This window comes from Drosophila nasuta, chromosome 2L, assembly GCF_023558535.2.
Source record: "Drosophila nasuta strain 15112-1781.00 chromosome 2L, ASM2355853v1, whole genome shotgun sequence".
Taxonomy (NCBI): Eukaryota; Metazoa; Arthropoda; class Insecta; order Diptera; family Drosophilidae; genus Drosophila; species Drosophila nasuta.
In genome coordinates, this window is record NC_083455.1 from 27353082 (window position 1) to 27369055 (window position 15974).

The following is a 15974-nucleotide window of genomic DNA, read 5'->3' on the forward strand; positions in this document are numbered from 1 at the left end:
GAGTATCAAAATGTAACATCACACCAAAAAAAAAAAACACGAAAACACCAAAGCAGCATCAAATAGCATCAGCAGCGGCATCAACATGCAGCACACTCTCTCACACACACTAACATGACGTGCCACAGTCACGAAATGACAGCAGCCGCCACAGCAAATAGACAAAGTAATCAAAAAATGCGGCTCTCAGTCACCCAGTGGGAACTGAGTTGATGACAACGCGTGACTGAAATGTGTAGTGCTTCGCAGTGGAAAAGGAAGCAACTTAAAAGTAAATTATATAAGAAATTTACTAAGCAAATAGTTGTTAATAATCGATATTCATATAAATATTAAAATTTGAAAAATTATTAATCAACTTATATCTAACTTCATTGAAAGTCATGCTTGAAATGTGTGCAGCACGAAAAGAACCATAGAAAAAGTAAACTAAATGAGCATTCTACTAAATAGCAAATATACATATGTGTTTAAGAGTAATATAAAAATCGGTGATCATATAAATATTGGAAATAAAACTCAGATGTTACTCTAATGATAGTCATGCATGAAATGTGCGTTTCTTCCCAGCGGAAGAAAACGAAAATGTTAACTAAATGGAAATTTTACTAAATAGCAAATATGTAGATGTATTTAAAAGTAATATGAAAGTCGATCATATAAATATTGGAAATAAAACTCAGTTGTAACTCGAATGAAAGTCATGTCAAAGTACCTGCCTATAGAAAAATCCCCTGTTCAGCTGAAATGTTGGCAAAGTTTTGAGATCTGATGGAAGGTGACAATCAATTTAAAAAGGCAAATCCAGCTGGGTAATCAAATACACACACACACGTTGAATGGAACAAAAAGCAAATACAAACACAACAAGAAAGTTTTGCTTGCAGAACAACGTTGAACATGGAGGACAAAAAAAAAACAAAGTAGCAACAACAGGAAAAACTCATCAGGCAAAATGGAGGTCGCCACGGGTGCAGTAAACGTGGCTAATGAATGCTTTTGGCTCAGCGCTGATGGCAGCTCTGTGTTTAATTTAATAACACACGCACACACACTAAGAGAGAGAGAGAGTGAGAGTGTGTGTGTGAAGGGAAGGCAGAGGAAAAGAGAGTTACAGTCGACATATGCTCATCGTCTGTGTGCGTTTATAAGTATATTGAACAAATAAATTTCGAAATGTTGACAACATTTTGCTGTTTGTTCATAAACGAGGCCATCGTCACCTGTGGGAGCAGCAGCAACGGAAAATTGAACCACTGAACCGCCCAACCACATTGCGAGCTGGACGTCCGTCCACGTCAAACAGCGTTGGGCAATAAAAAAAAACGTGTAAGAAAGGTGCAGTCGAGTTTGCTCGACTGTGAGATACGCGATATGAATTTTGAATAAAAGTATAACATTTCGGTATTATTCTTAAAAATATACCCAATTAATATACCGCAAAAATACTGAAACATACCAAAGGCAATGTTTTTTGGTATATTTACAACAGGTGAACATTTCGGTATTATTCCTAAAAATATACCGAATTAATATACCGCAAAAATACTGAAACATATCAAAGGCAATGTTTTTCGGTATATTTATAAGAGGCAAAACAGTTCGGTATTATTACCAAAATTATACCACATTAATATACCGCAAAATACAAAAAATACTAAGGGTTATATTTGGTATATGCGGTATTATTCTTAAAATATACCAAATTATATACTTCAAAAATACTAAAAATGTCAATATAGATTAAAAATATACCATACGTGCAAAATATACCAGATTGTCTCTTCTAGTCTCTCAGATCTAGATGTTCATACAGACAGACAAACGACAGACGGACATAGCTATATTCTTGGCTTTTGACCCTGATCTAGAATATATATACTTTCTCCTCTGGCCTTCTTGCAGGCACAATTTTATAATACCCTTCTACTCCAATGGGTAGCAGGTATAAAAGAGAAGCAGAAACTTGAAGCCACATTCAGAGCAGCACCCATGGGGAGACGAGACGCATAAAAAAAGAGCAAACTTTTATAATAGCCATACATAGTAGTCATAGAAGGTAGATGGTACATGGTTTGAGGTACGCAATGCTCTATGCGAGGGAGTGTAACTGTCATGTTAAATCCACAAAAAAAGTTTCGTGCAATTTGCTCAAAGTTTATGAAATAACACGCGCCATAAAAGCAAAAGGTCTGCCACTGCGAAATGATCAATAAAAAGTGGAGTTCATCTTCTGGGTTTATCTACGGAGCAGAGCACAAAATGTTATGTTAGACGAGGGACAACACATAACAAATTTTACAAAAGCTGAAAGCGATTAAAAATGCGCAGCGTAATAAAATGTTAAGCAAACTATTATTAAATAATATGTTTAATCATTGATGGGACCATAAATAACCAATTACTTTGACAGCAAATAATGCACTAAATCAAATCATCAATAAACATTTTGATTATCTCTCTTTTGCGTATGTGAAATAGTTATGAGAGAGTATTGTCGACTGTTCTTTATCGTTCGTCTGTTCGTCTGTTTATGCCCACTCGAGTGTAAGCGACTTTATGGAGCATATAAAAATCGTGAGCTTCCAATCAATTTCAAAGTCATTTATTACAAATTTTTAGGTGCACTTCTAATGTTAATAAAAATTAAGGCGCTCGCCATAAAAACAACAACAAAAACAACAACAACAAAAGAAATGAACGCACAAGAAAAAGTTCTTATCGGCGACTGCCAAGCACAGTTAACAGACGCGCTTCGTTGGCTAAAGTCCCACCCACAACAGAAGTACAGAAAAAGCCAATCATTGTAGTCCCTAGTTTCAGCTGGAAAGGCGCTCCTTCCGACTCTGACTCTGCCTTTGACTTTGACTGTTAAGGGGAGCGGGGAATGGGAAGGTAATGTTGCTTCATATTTCAACGTCACTCGCATCGTCATCATTTTTCCTGTGGCGGCAGCGATGACATCAACAGTTCTGCATAAATTTGCACCCGATAAAAATTTCAAATGTTTTCATCAAATCATTTTTCGGTGCGCAACAGCCGACAGTCGACAGTCGTCTAGACTGAGAGACCTTCCTGCACTAGAGATGAACTTGTGGCGTGACACGACACGACGAAGAACAATGCAGACTATTCACGAAACCAACTGAATTAGTATCTTACTTTATTTTATAACTTTTATTTCTCCAACCGTGACCATCTTTAGGCGAGTCCAAAGACACTACTCGAATCCATCACTAGAGATGGACACGTAACGTGACACGACACGACACGACACGACGAAGAACATTACACACTGCTCACGTAGGACAACTGAAGTGTTTTCCATTGGTTTCCACATTTCATTTGACCATCTCTAGGTGAGACTCAAGACTCGAGTCGAGTATTCATCCATCATTAATGGAGCGCCTGGCACTGAAGGAGTTGGCACACCCTTTACCCTTGCCTTCTTGCCTTGGGGCAATTGTAGATGGGCGTGGCTTGGGTGCGTTGACGAGATGACATTACTTTTTAATGACTTTGACTTTATGCAGCAAATGCGACTACTTCGACTACCTTCGACGCCTCAGCTTCAGCTTCAGCTTCTGGTTCTGCTTCAGTCTCAGTTTCATTTTCGTATTCGTTTTTGTTTTTGACTTTAGCTTTTGTTTTTTAATACCGATTGAAAGTACGTTAAAAAGGGAAATAAGCTAAGGGAGTGGAACATGCTATAAAATAAGTGCATATTCGCATTTATGTTGTGCATTTGGCTTTTGTTAAGAAGACAGATAAAGATATCATATGGCGATATTACGATGTAAATTTGAGACACTTAGAAGTTTTCTAAGTTAGATAGAAGCTTAGTTTAAATTATACAAAAATTTCAAATATTTATTTGAAGTAGATTATTTAGTTTTTTCTATATTTGGACTATATAAGGTATTTTATGGCATATAAATATGAATTTTTAAAGTAAGTTTACATTTAATACTCGCATCAGTTTTCCAGCATATTTTGTGCAAGTTTTCTCTCAACGAATGTTGTGTTGAGGGAGCTGAAGCGGTCTATGGCTGATGCCTGATGGCGGATGGCTGCCAATATTCATGTAATATTTTCCACTGTGAAATATTTTCCGCTCATAAAGGAAAATTGACTGCGAAAATTGTTTTACTGCAGCTACTGAAGTTGCCTTCTCAGTTGCCGCCGCATTCTGTTTCTGACTGTGTTGTTGTTTCTCTTGTTGTTGTTGTTGTTGTTGTTGTTGTTGTTGTTACTTTATCTGTGGGGTGTTGTAATTTGTTTGCCCCTTTTTTTTTTTGCGTGTGCATTTTTATGTTTTTATGCGTTATTTTGCATGCATCAGCGCGTTATTAAATTCCGCACTGTGCCAAGCCGCAAACAAAAAGCGTAGCGAAATGAAACTCCTCTGCAGACTGCCGAGGCGAGTCGTCAACGCATCCACCCTCAACCCTCTACCCACCACCATCATCATCATGCCATCCCATCCGAAATCGCATCCTGCGAGCGTCTCATTTAACCGCAAGCTTCATCCACACACACTCACATAAAAGCCAACACACACATTGCTCGCAGCACTTCTTCTTCTTCTTCACCCCTTGCTCATATAATCCCACCCATCAAATTTGGCATATTGTTCCCCATTGAGTTTTAGCGTCCCCCGCTGTGTTGTCGCCTCTTGTTTTATGGTTTCATATCTCGAAATGTTAGCGACAAAATTGTTACTTTCTTAGCAACAGCGAGTGGCAGCAACATTGTTTTCATTTCATAATGCCAATTACATAATTATGCGTTTTACATATTTTTGCTATATTATTATTTCCGAAATTTCATTCAAGTCTATCAAATAATAGTGCTAAGTTAATACTGCAGCTACGTAACATAGCCTTAACATAACAGAAGAATGTTAAGGCCATAACAGTTTGCCGTCTACTGCTAACATGGGCCAAGCAAACTGTTATACTGTTAACCGTTAGCACAGAGTCGCTGCTAACCGTTAACGGGGTAACTCGAAAATGTTAACTTAACAGAGCGTTGTGAAATTTTCCAAAATAAAGTAAACTTAAAGAAAACTTGCAAAGATGGAAATTGAAGTTCTTTGCTAGGTACAATTAAAATTTATAACGATGCACATATATGTAATAGGTATGTAAATTAAATATTTAGAGTATTTAATCCCTAAGGGAGTAGCTCGAAAATGTTGAGTTCACAGAGAGTTGTGAAAATTTTCAAAAGGCAGTACTTTAAAAACATTTAAAATTCAATTTGCTAAGATTAATTGGGATTGAATATGTATAATATATTAAATAATATATATTGTATAATGTAAGATAGACTTAAAATTAATAAAGACATAAATATATGTAGTGATTAAATATATATACTATAGTACATAAAATATACTGTGTATAAATAGAGTGACAGGTCAAATAATTGATATGCTGGCATTGATGAGTGAAATCCCATAATTATGTACACAGTTTGCTAAAAAAAAATATAGAAATGTAATTTGCGTCGTCTATTAATTTGCGTGCAATGTTTTAATTAGAACTTTGTTTGAGCTTAAGCGCAGCGATTAAATTGAGAGTGACCTTTCAATTCGCTTGGCAAATTTGCAATAAATACAATTTTCGCTCGACCTCGATACTCGAGCACTATAAACACATGCAATGCAATTCATCATTCACACACACAAACACGCACATATGTGTGTAGAGGGAAAGGTGTGGAGGAGTGTGTGGAAAGGGAAAAGTGAGTTGTGGGTGCCATCGACAAACGCGTCCCATTAACAGAATTCAATGCACAAAAAGTCTGCTGCTGCTGCTGCTGTTGCTGCTTGGCGTTTTGAAGCCAAAAAGCGAATGTCAACACTATCAATCATTGCTTTGACAGTTTGAGTGCTTGTTTTAGTATTTGTGCTTTTGATTATGTGACGTACTCGAACACACACACACACACACACACTCGCACACTCGTACACACACATCCGCAGGCGAGGGCGCATCAATTGATACACTTACAACAAATTGTTTGCGCTGAAACACGTGGGCGGCATTGCCAAAGGCGTCTGTTGTCTGAAGAGCGAGAGCGAAAAAGAGAGAAAGGGAGATGGAAGGAAACATTTTGATTGATGGAACCTCGACCTGAGCTATTTTAAATGAACAAATTGAATGTGCACACACATGAGGTGTGCGTATACTTGTGTGTTTGTGTGTGAGCATGGATGATGAGCATCGAAATTGAACAACATTATCAACATATATTATGAGGAAATGCCAGATTACGTTTCAGGAAACTATTTATAGGTTCTTTAAAACTTAGATTATGTTTTTATTTTCTTTAAATTAACAACCACTGACTATTTATATATAATACAGTATAAAATATGTGTTTGGTTGTCAGTAAATTTTGTATTATTTAAAAATTTTAATTTTAATTTTTTGAACATTTTATGGCCTTACTCTTTGAGGGTTATCATTATGATAACAAGACAGGATATATTATTATTTCAGTTACATTTACCAACTCTTTTTTGTGGATATATATGTGTTCAGTTGTGAGTATATTTTGTAGTATAAAAAAAAATATTCATTAACTTCGTTGTAGCAGATCAGAATATGATTTTATTTTCTTTAATTTAAATACAAACTTGTTGGAAAATACGTTTAAAAGATATATTTAATATAAAATATATGTTTAGTTGTCAGTATATTTTGTAGTACTTAAAACAAAAAGTGTTTACTAACTTCCGAGATTCAAGGAATTACTTAGTGGGTCTTATCATCATAAGAGCACTCTTTAACGAATAGAGATGACCATGGAAATGAAGCCAATTTATGCCCATGCCACTTAACGTATTATTATATGTACCCGTCAATTGACTGCAAAAAAAAATCACATTTTTGAGAGACCAAATTGCAAATAGAAATCACCTTTATATTACCAATGATGACAAGCAACGTGCCACCAAGCCCCAGTATATAATTCGGCACAATTTTTTGGGCCATCATCATTATCCCGATCAAAAGTACTAAATTTGTGATTGCGATGATGTGTAAGAGAATCTCCAGCATTTCCAGTTGCTTCTCCCAGCGTATGCAAGTTATATGCATCCAATTCGCTGCCTATTGCAAACTCTGAATATAACTCATAACGGACTTCTCCCTTGAAGTCTTCGAGGATTACCATTAGCTCCTGCTTCTGATCTGTAGTCATGTCGTGGATGTTGTCTAGACCCAGAAAGAACTCTCCGCTCACATCTCCAAAACCCTTCTTGTATTCCTTCCATGTGCGTTTGAAATTCACAGTTCCATCCATGCGCCGTAAAATGATCGTCCAATTGCCGTCTCTAGTCTCCGCATCGCAGGCTACTTTAAAGGGAAGTTTGTCTGGGACCATTAACTCAAAGATTCCGCTGTGTTTAAAGACAGCAGTTGCCTCAGCACAGCTGCGCGGATATAATCTTTTATCATTAAGCCCCTTTCTCTCTTTTTCGTGCTCATCTATCGCTATTTTGAAATCTCCAATCTGAAAGAAGTTTCTTTTATAAAACGAAATAACTATTATCATTACTTTAATACCTTAAATTTTGCCTTTAGTTCAACAAATCCATTAATTATATTGATCTCCGTATTTTGATTAGTAGTTGCTTCAGCACAGCGTGCATATAATCTTCCATCATCGGATTGATGAAGTTTTTTAGTGAGATCATCAATCTTGTTTCTTAATATCTCAAACTTTTCCCTTAGTTCTATAATTGCTTTAGTCTCATTGAACTGCGTATTTTGAACACTTTTTGCTATCGAACTGAATAAATTCAAAACGAAAATTATGGTAATTATTTTAAGCCGCATTTTTGCAAATGATTCAATCCCGAGTGCAAAGTACTGACTGAACTGCAAGGCTGCGTTAGATAGGCAAAATATACTGTACATTACAATACTATAACTACACAGAGAGAAAAAATCTAGATTGAAAACTAGATTGCAAATCGTGACTAAAGAGTTTGGCTTCTTTGATAAATTTGTAGATTTTTTCATTTTCGAAACAAGATTGTAATCTTGAATTTGAAGATTGCGCAATCTAATTTTTTTGAAGAATTTTGAACTTCTCCTTCTTGTCTAAATTTTGACATCATTTAATTTTATTAGATTTTAGCACGTTATTTTCTTTCTGTGTACTTATCGCTCAAATTACTTTAACCGCAGAACTACATTTCAACAAATAACTTCACTATCAGCATTATTTCGACTATATTATGCATATAGTGTACATTTTTATACAGATTAATCATAGTTTGAACGGAAACAACAATTTAACGAAACTAGAAACAAAAGATCTAAAGTGAACTGTAGCTTGGTCCAAGCTTAGTGATTTCGAAATGGATTTGGACGAGCTCGAAACGTAGCCAATTGTCGCTGCTTGAGATATTCCTCGTGCTCAGCTCGCTTTCGCTGTGCCTCGAGTTCTCGACGACGATTCTCTTGAGCCAGCTGAGACTGAGCATTAAACTGTTTGCGCTGCTCAGCGCGCAGTTCTGTGGAGAGGCGAAAGGGTTTCATAAGCGACTGTGCGATAGTCGGACGATTGTGGGGCTTCAGTGGAGCTGGCCTTGACTTGGGCACGGGTTTGGTTCTGGGACGTAACTGTTGTTCTAGTCTTTGATCCAATTCGCGCTGCTGAATGAATTGCTCGACTTTTTGATCGCGCTTCAGCAGCATTTGCCTCGACTTTTTGAGCACATTTGGACTCACGGGATGAGTGATGCGATGCACGACGAGCTTGTTTGCATGCTGCTCGTGCACCTGCCGAAAATTGGGCATCGGACGACTGTGAAACTGACGCTGAGTGCGTTCCTGTTCCAAACACTGATGCAGTAATTGCTGCTTCTTCCGTTCGTAAATCTCCTTGAAGCCATAGGCCTGAGGTGCAGGACGCTGCTGGACTGTGCTGGCCACTGGCTTCGGCTGCTGGTTGAGCCAACTGGAGTCAAATGTCTTGAGCAGATTCTGTAAAGCTGCCGCCTTCAGTTGCGCACTCTCATAGACGATGCTCGAGCGACGCTGCACTTGCTCCAGCCCCAATAATCTTGTTGAACTCTCGTCGTCTTCGTTGCCGAATCTCTCGATGCCACTCAAAAATGATTCTTCATTGAGTTGCTGCCGCTGTTTGTTGGCTTTATCGCTGCAGCTCAACTTGGAGAAGAGATTTTCGGTGGCTGCCAAATCGAAAAAGTTGCAATTCTCCTCAAATTTCAGCTGCGACATTTTAAATGTGTATTCACTCATTGCTCGACTCAAATCTTATAACGACTGCCAGACACAAATTCCTGCTAATTAACAGCCTGCTTGATGCCTTGGAAATATCTCATTTGAATTATAGAGCTAAATCCAAACTCAGACTCAGTCGACAAACATATTATGTAAAATGTCAGTCAGAAACTGACAGCAGACAGACAGACTTTTCCTCATGCCTTTCCCTGAGCTGAGTGTCCGGAACGTTACGTCTATGTGGTGTCAATTTGATTGCAAAGGTAATTCAAATAATCTCATCATATACAAGCCCCCTCTCGCTCTCTCTCTGTCGTTCTCTTTAGCACATCCATTTGATATACACACATCACATCCAAGGAGAATTCTTGTATTTCCGGCTCTTGACTGCCTCTGAGTGAGCGAAGTTGAAATGAACGGCAAAAATAAATGAATATTGCATTTACTTTAATGTTCAGCTGCTGATTTAGTTGCTTTCTGGACAGCAAAATGTATTTTAAGCTGTTTCAAATGCCGAATTATTACGGGTGAAAATCTATTTAATGTATTTATTCACATTCGAAAGAAATTTATTGGGAAAACAAATGTATTTTTAAGTTTTACAATAATTACTTCTCAAGTTTTTATAGCAGCTACCTGTATGGTAAAAGGATAATATAACTTTGTGCCTTCATAAAATGTATGTAACAGGCAAAATAATGCATTCTCAATCCTATAAAGTATATACATGTGTATATTTTTGCTTAGAATCTGGTATATTGTGCTCTCTTTGGTATATTATGCACTATGGTATATTTTTAATGTACTAATATACCAAATATATCAATTGGTATATTTTTAGTATTTTTGTGGTATACTAATTTGGTAAAATTTTTATGGGAAAAATCGCCTTCTTACTTTGAATGTACTAATATACCAAATATCGCCTTCTTACTTTGAATGTACTTTTATACCAAATATGGTATATTTTTAGTATTTTTGTGGTATACTGATTTTGTACACTTTTTATGGGCAAAATCGCCTTCTTACTATGAATGTACTAATATACCAAATATATCCTTAGGTATATTTTTAGTATATTTGTGGTATACTAATTTGGTACACTTTTTATGGGCAAAGTCGCCTACTTACAATGACTTTAATTTGCTTTGGCTGACAATGTGGTATATTTTACACATAAAATATACCCTTCTGCATGTTTTTAGTATTTTTATGGTATATTAATTCGATCTATTTTAAAATTATTGCCGCATTGCTTTTAGTCAAAATGGTTACCAGGTATTTTATAGTCGAGCACATTCGACTCTAGCTTACTTTTTTATACTTTTTATTCACTTAAATTTGAATGCAACTAAAATAATATTCAATCATAATTTCATAAAAAATTAAAGTTTTTTACATAAGCTATCTAAAATATTTCGAATAATTGAGTTAAGGAATGGATTACGCTAATGAATTGATAAAAGAGCCAACAGCAGTTGCTAATTGAAAGCCTTCAGCTTCGCTTTAATCTCGACAGCATAATGTGAGAATTAGGTAATCTCAGAAATTTGCTGATTAATCAACAGCAAAAGGAGGCGTGGAAGGAAATGATGAAGAAAAGCAGAGAGCAGGTGACTTGGGCTTCAAGTTCTCGGGGATAATCAAGGCACACACACACACACACACACACACACACACATGCAACTCCACTTGATTAGCACCATGCAAATGTGTGTGAGTGTGTGCTTTACATGTGTGTGTGTGTGTCTTAACTGAATACTTGAATCTCTGGCTGAGCGCTTGTTGATAACTTTTTAAAAGCACTCCCTCTGGGTATAGATACGTTACGTTTCTTTCCCCTCTCGACACACACTCGACAGATTAACAACATTGCTTACAAAATAAAACTTTGGGTTGTAGTCGGACTTATCTCTGATAGCCATTAGTAAGGCAGAAAAGTTAACAATGAGCCAGCAAAGGCCAAAGACAGAAGCAGAAGCAGAAGCAGAGAAGTAAAAACTTAACTTGGCCACTGATAAACGTGCTTCACAAACAGTGATAAAGATGGGGGATGGGATGAGCCAAAAGTTATTCCCGAAACTTGCCGCAAAAACTCTTTTTCTCTACTCTTATTTCATTCTTTTCTTTTTTTTGGTTTATCTGCGATAATTGCTTCTTAGCCAAAGAAATTCCATTCCATTCTCCCATTTCCCATCTCCCTTCATATACGTCCTTTTGATTAGTTTCCGAATGTGGTGCGGGCATGATGGTGCCGAGAGTTCCGAGATTGGGTTGTATTATTAGCCTAGAGTTTGCAATTAGTGGCTCATTTAAAAGAGATTTGCCGAGTATGAGTTTTGCTGATTAGATTGTGAGCGGCAGCTGAGAATCAAAAGGGATTTCCACCGCACTCTCGGCATTGAAAGCTTTCAAAATGATTGAAAAGCTTTTGCCAAAGAAGCCGCTACTCCTTGTGACCTCTTAACGCTCCAACTAAATTACACACATGGCAATGACAGTGAAAGGGAAGAGAGAGGGGGGAAGGGCGAAGGGATGTGCCAAAAACATAAAACGCAACGAGTTTTGCTTCCTCGCATTCTTCTCGTATCATTTAACCCGAGCGCCATTTTCATAAAACGAAATTATTAAAATTGTTTGTACGACGACGACCTGAACAACTGTCTGCCATATGCTGCCTATAGTATATAGATACATATATATATGTCATACACACACAGACTATATACATATATGTATGTGTGAGGAAATTCCACAAATTTCGAAATGTTACTCAAAGAGAATACACGTTTTAATCGCTGACTTTATTATTGAGCTCTTAAATACAAAAACTTTATACAACTTGAAGAGACAAAAGCAGCTTAATTGCGAGTCGCCAATACCCTTTAAAGAGCGAAGAGGATAGCTAAGGTAGAGGCATATCAATGCTTAATATTAAAGAAGTTATTAAAGAAATAATTATCTGCCAATCAAGCATATTTTTCACTTAATAGTTTAATAGTACATTCATATATCAAATACAGCATTTGGTATTTTTAGTATTTTAGATTTAGTATATTTTAAATGTTACAATACATAGATATACCAAATACATATTACGGTATGTTTCAGTATTTTTTCAGTATTCAGCAATTTGGCTTTTTTTAATATAATAGAATATTGATATGCCAAATATAGCATTCGGTATATTTTAGTATTTTTCGGTATATTGATTCGGTATATTTTAAATGCAATAGTATATAAATATACCAAATATAGCATTTAGTATATTTTAGTATTTTTAGTATATTTATTTGGTATATTTTAAATGGTATACTATATCTACACACCAAATTAATCATACTGTATGTTTTAGTATTTTTTCAGTATTCAGTAATTTGGTATATTTTAAATATAATAGTATATTAATATACCAAATATAATTTTCGGTATATTGTAGTATTTTTAAATATATTAATTCGGTTTATTTAAAATGTAATAGTATATAAATATACCAAATATAGCCTTTGGTATAACTTAAGAGTAATATCGGGTATAGCGGGTATCTTACAGTCGAGCACTCTCGATTCGAAGTGTATTCTTTAGGGTATTCCATAGTCAATCATTGCCTGCCTTAGCATGTTTTCCAAGTTATGGCTTTAACAAATATTCAGCCACAAAATAGCAAATATTTAATTGAAAATTCTTATTGAAATGCAATTTATAGTTGACATTGCATAAAGTGCTCCACTGATGTGCGTCTGTGTGTGCGTAAATATGTGTTGTAACTATTTTGTGGCAAATACTTTTGGCATACAATTGGAGAGTTGAAGCTGAATTGAGTTCGGTTAATGAGTCGGACAAAGGGACGCATTGCATTCAATTGGAATGAATGAAATTGTAAATATTTTAAATATGGCAATTGCAAAATTGAAACAATCGCTTTTCAATGAGAGACTAAGAGTGCATAATGTTCGCATAATCAATCAACTCGTTGCTCGTTGAATACACTCATATATTCAATGATTCACTGAGTGGCATATTTTTCAAAATGTGTCCGAATAACAATTAATTGATGTGCGAATCCGATTTCGAGTGCCAATGCGAATGCAACTGCGAGTATCGAATGTGAATGGGAATATTGTCAATCATAATTATTGATTGTCCATTAGTAGCTCGCTCGTAATTTATTCAGAGCGACAACAACAACAACAACAACATCGAGTTTTGTCGTGTTGAAAGGCGATAAAAAATCGATTTAAGTGCCGGACAGTCTCATAAATTCCTTTTTATGCAGGACAAGATACAAGTGAATACTTTTAATGAATAAAACAAACGATTGAAATCCCATTTTGAATACACTCTCAACTCTCAAAGAAAAAAAGGCAAATTGAATAAAATATTGCAAAGTTTTTTCAGTGGAATTTGATATTTATTGCAAATTTATATATTACATTTTGTATAGAGTATAGACTAGTCGGATGTGGTGTAAAATTTACAGCTTTTGTCTCGTGTTGAGCTGCCATTAGAGGAAAAACTTGAGCAGTTTGCTGTCATTTGCCATCGATATTTATGACATTGCTTTGCTTTTATTATTTAGCAATTAATAGTATATGGATTCAAGGTAAATGAAAATTTAATTTGTTAGCAATGTCAAATGCAAAGTCGAAAACGTAGCAGCAATCTGCAGACACAAAAAGAACAAGGGAGAGAAAGAGAGACAAAAGTGAAAGCCAAATGCATTTTCTTATCAAATGTCAGAAGCAGAAACTCCTCTTATATTTGTTGTTGTTGTTGTTGTGGCACAGTCGCTGCCCATCGTGGCACCTCTCGGACCTTGCCTCATGCAACAGCGGACCAATAAACAAAAGCATTAAACCCATAAAAACTGGGAACATGGCACTCTCGAGAATTAACACTACATTATTCACAATGCAATTTCGAAAAAAATGTTTCAACCCGAAACGAACGACTCCGCATAGTATCTGAATGTGAATGCGAATGTGAATGCGAATGCGAATGCGAGAGACTACGATGGCGAATGCTGAATGGTGAATGGGAATGTGAATGGGAATACGTGTGCAATGGCTCACATGGGTGCCTACCTCCTGTCCGTCTCTCTCTCCCTCTCTCTCTCTATTGCCTGCGGGTTCCGTAGGGGATGTAAGTGGGAAGAAGGGGAAAGCGGGTCAGCTCTTGTGGTAGGCGAACTCTCTGCGGGATCTGCTCGGTGGGTGTGGCAGCTGCACCTTTTGCTTGTCGTTGCCTGCCAGCGCGTTTAACTATTTGTTTTTTATGCCCTGTAATTATAAAATAAAACACAACTTGGTTGGTTAAGAGATAAAAGATATAATAGATAACAAAATAAATAATAAAAGTTATGCAAAATATTAACAATAATTAAAGAATTCTCTAAGCAAAGAAATAACTATTTTAGCAACACAAATAAGAGATATAATAGATAACAAAATAAATAATAAAAGTTATGCAAAATATTAACAATAATTAAAGAATTCTCTGACCAAAGAACTAACTATTTTAGCAACACAAATACTTTATTCAAAAATCCAAGTGTATTACCTTAAACCAATATAATTTGAAAGAAGAATTAACAATTTAAATCAAAAGTCAACAGCCACATTGTTTTAACAAGTCAAATTATAAATATTATATTAAAAGAAAAAGAAAGAGAAAAGGAACAATAAACACGTTTATTCTTATATAAATATAAAATATAAAATCTAATTCTGAGATAAGAGATAAAAGATATAATAGATAACAAAATAAATAATAAAAGTAATATAAAAAAATAATAATAATTAAAGAATTCTCCGACTAAAGAAATAACTATTTCGGCAACACAAATACTTTATTCAAATATCCAATATAAACCAATATAATTTGAAAGAAGAATTAACAATTGAAATCAAAAGTCAACGGCCATATTTAACAAGTCAAATTATACGGAAAAATAAGAGAAAAGAAATAATAAACACGTTTATTCTTATACAATTATAAAGAGATCAAGTCACACATATTTCTAATTCAGTTGTCCAGTTATTACAAAGTGAATGAAGTAGTTTTGAAGCATCAGCAAATAATTCTTATATACAATATCGACATTTTAAAAATACTTTATCAATGTGCTGGGTATCTTTAAAGTCGACCACTCCACTAGCTGCTGATTTTTTATGCGCTTTACTTTTTTTTGGTTTGCTGCAAAAAATGTGAAAAATTAAAAATATTGTACGATATGCGTATGAAGCAGCAGCTATCGTATATGTATGTATATGTGCATATATATACATATATATAATATTTCTGCTCTTTATTTCACTGTTGTTGTTGTTTTTGTCGGTGTTGCTTTTATGCATATTTCCCACAACACATTTGGAGTCGAGCAGCAGCGCTTAAATCATCCACAGAGGGGGGCGAAGTGGAGTGAGGTTGGAGCATGGACAGGAGCAAGCCTGTTTGTAGTTAGTTTGGCGCTGAAGTTGGGCTTAAACCATCATCAGCAACTGCAGCAACAGCAGCAGCAGCATCTGAGGTGCATGCCCCCACACCCCACACCTCCCAATCACAAGCAACACCTAGGCAGTTCCCCTTCTGACGTCTCCCGCCCGTTGATTTATGTTCCGAGTTTGCGTTCATTTATCATTACACTTGAAAGCATTTCCGCTTTGTTCCTTTTATTATGTATGTACACACGGCTTATGGAAGCGAAGG

General features: G+C 35.8%; 2 protein-coding genes and 1 long non-coding RNA gene across 3 annotated transcripts; 1 reads left to right on the forward strand and 2 right to left on the reverse strand.

The window, feature by feature from the left end:
* The first annotated feature begins 695 nt into the window (after window positions 1-695).
* On the forward strand, window positions 696-923 carry LOC132798758 (uncharacterized). The gene is made up of 2 exons (XR_009633972.1): window positions 696-812; window positions 876-923. It is a non-coding gene; the product is annotated as an uncharacterized LOC132798758 (long non-coding RNA).
* Window positions 924-6628: 5705 nt separating this feature from the next.
* Window positions 6629-7926, reverse strand: LOC132794863 (microfibril-associated glycoprotein 4-like). Its single transcript, XM_060805132.1, has 3 exons — window positions 7578-7926; window positions 6941-7524; window positions 6629-6878 (listed from the first exon to the last, which is right to left on the reverse strand). The coding sequence occupies exons 1-3, from the start codon at window positions 7848-7850 to the stop codon at window positions 6761-6763; spliced, it is 975 nt and encodes a 324-aa protein (XP_060661115.1). The 5' UTR covers window positions 7851-7926; the 3' UTR covers window positions 6629-6760.
* Window positions 7927-8275: 349 nt separating this feature from the next.
* On the reverse strand, window positions 8276-9353 carry LOC132791239 (trichohyalin). The gene has a single exon (XM_060800083.1). It carries the CDS (start codon window positions 9282-9284, stop codon window positions 8364-8366), a length of 921 nt encoding a protein of 306 aa, XP_060656066.1. The 5' UTR covers window positions 9285-9353; the 3' UTR covers window positions 8276-8363.
* Between the last annotated feature and the right edge of the window lie 6621 nt (window positions 9354-15974).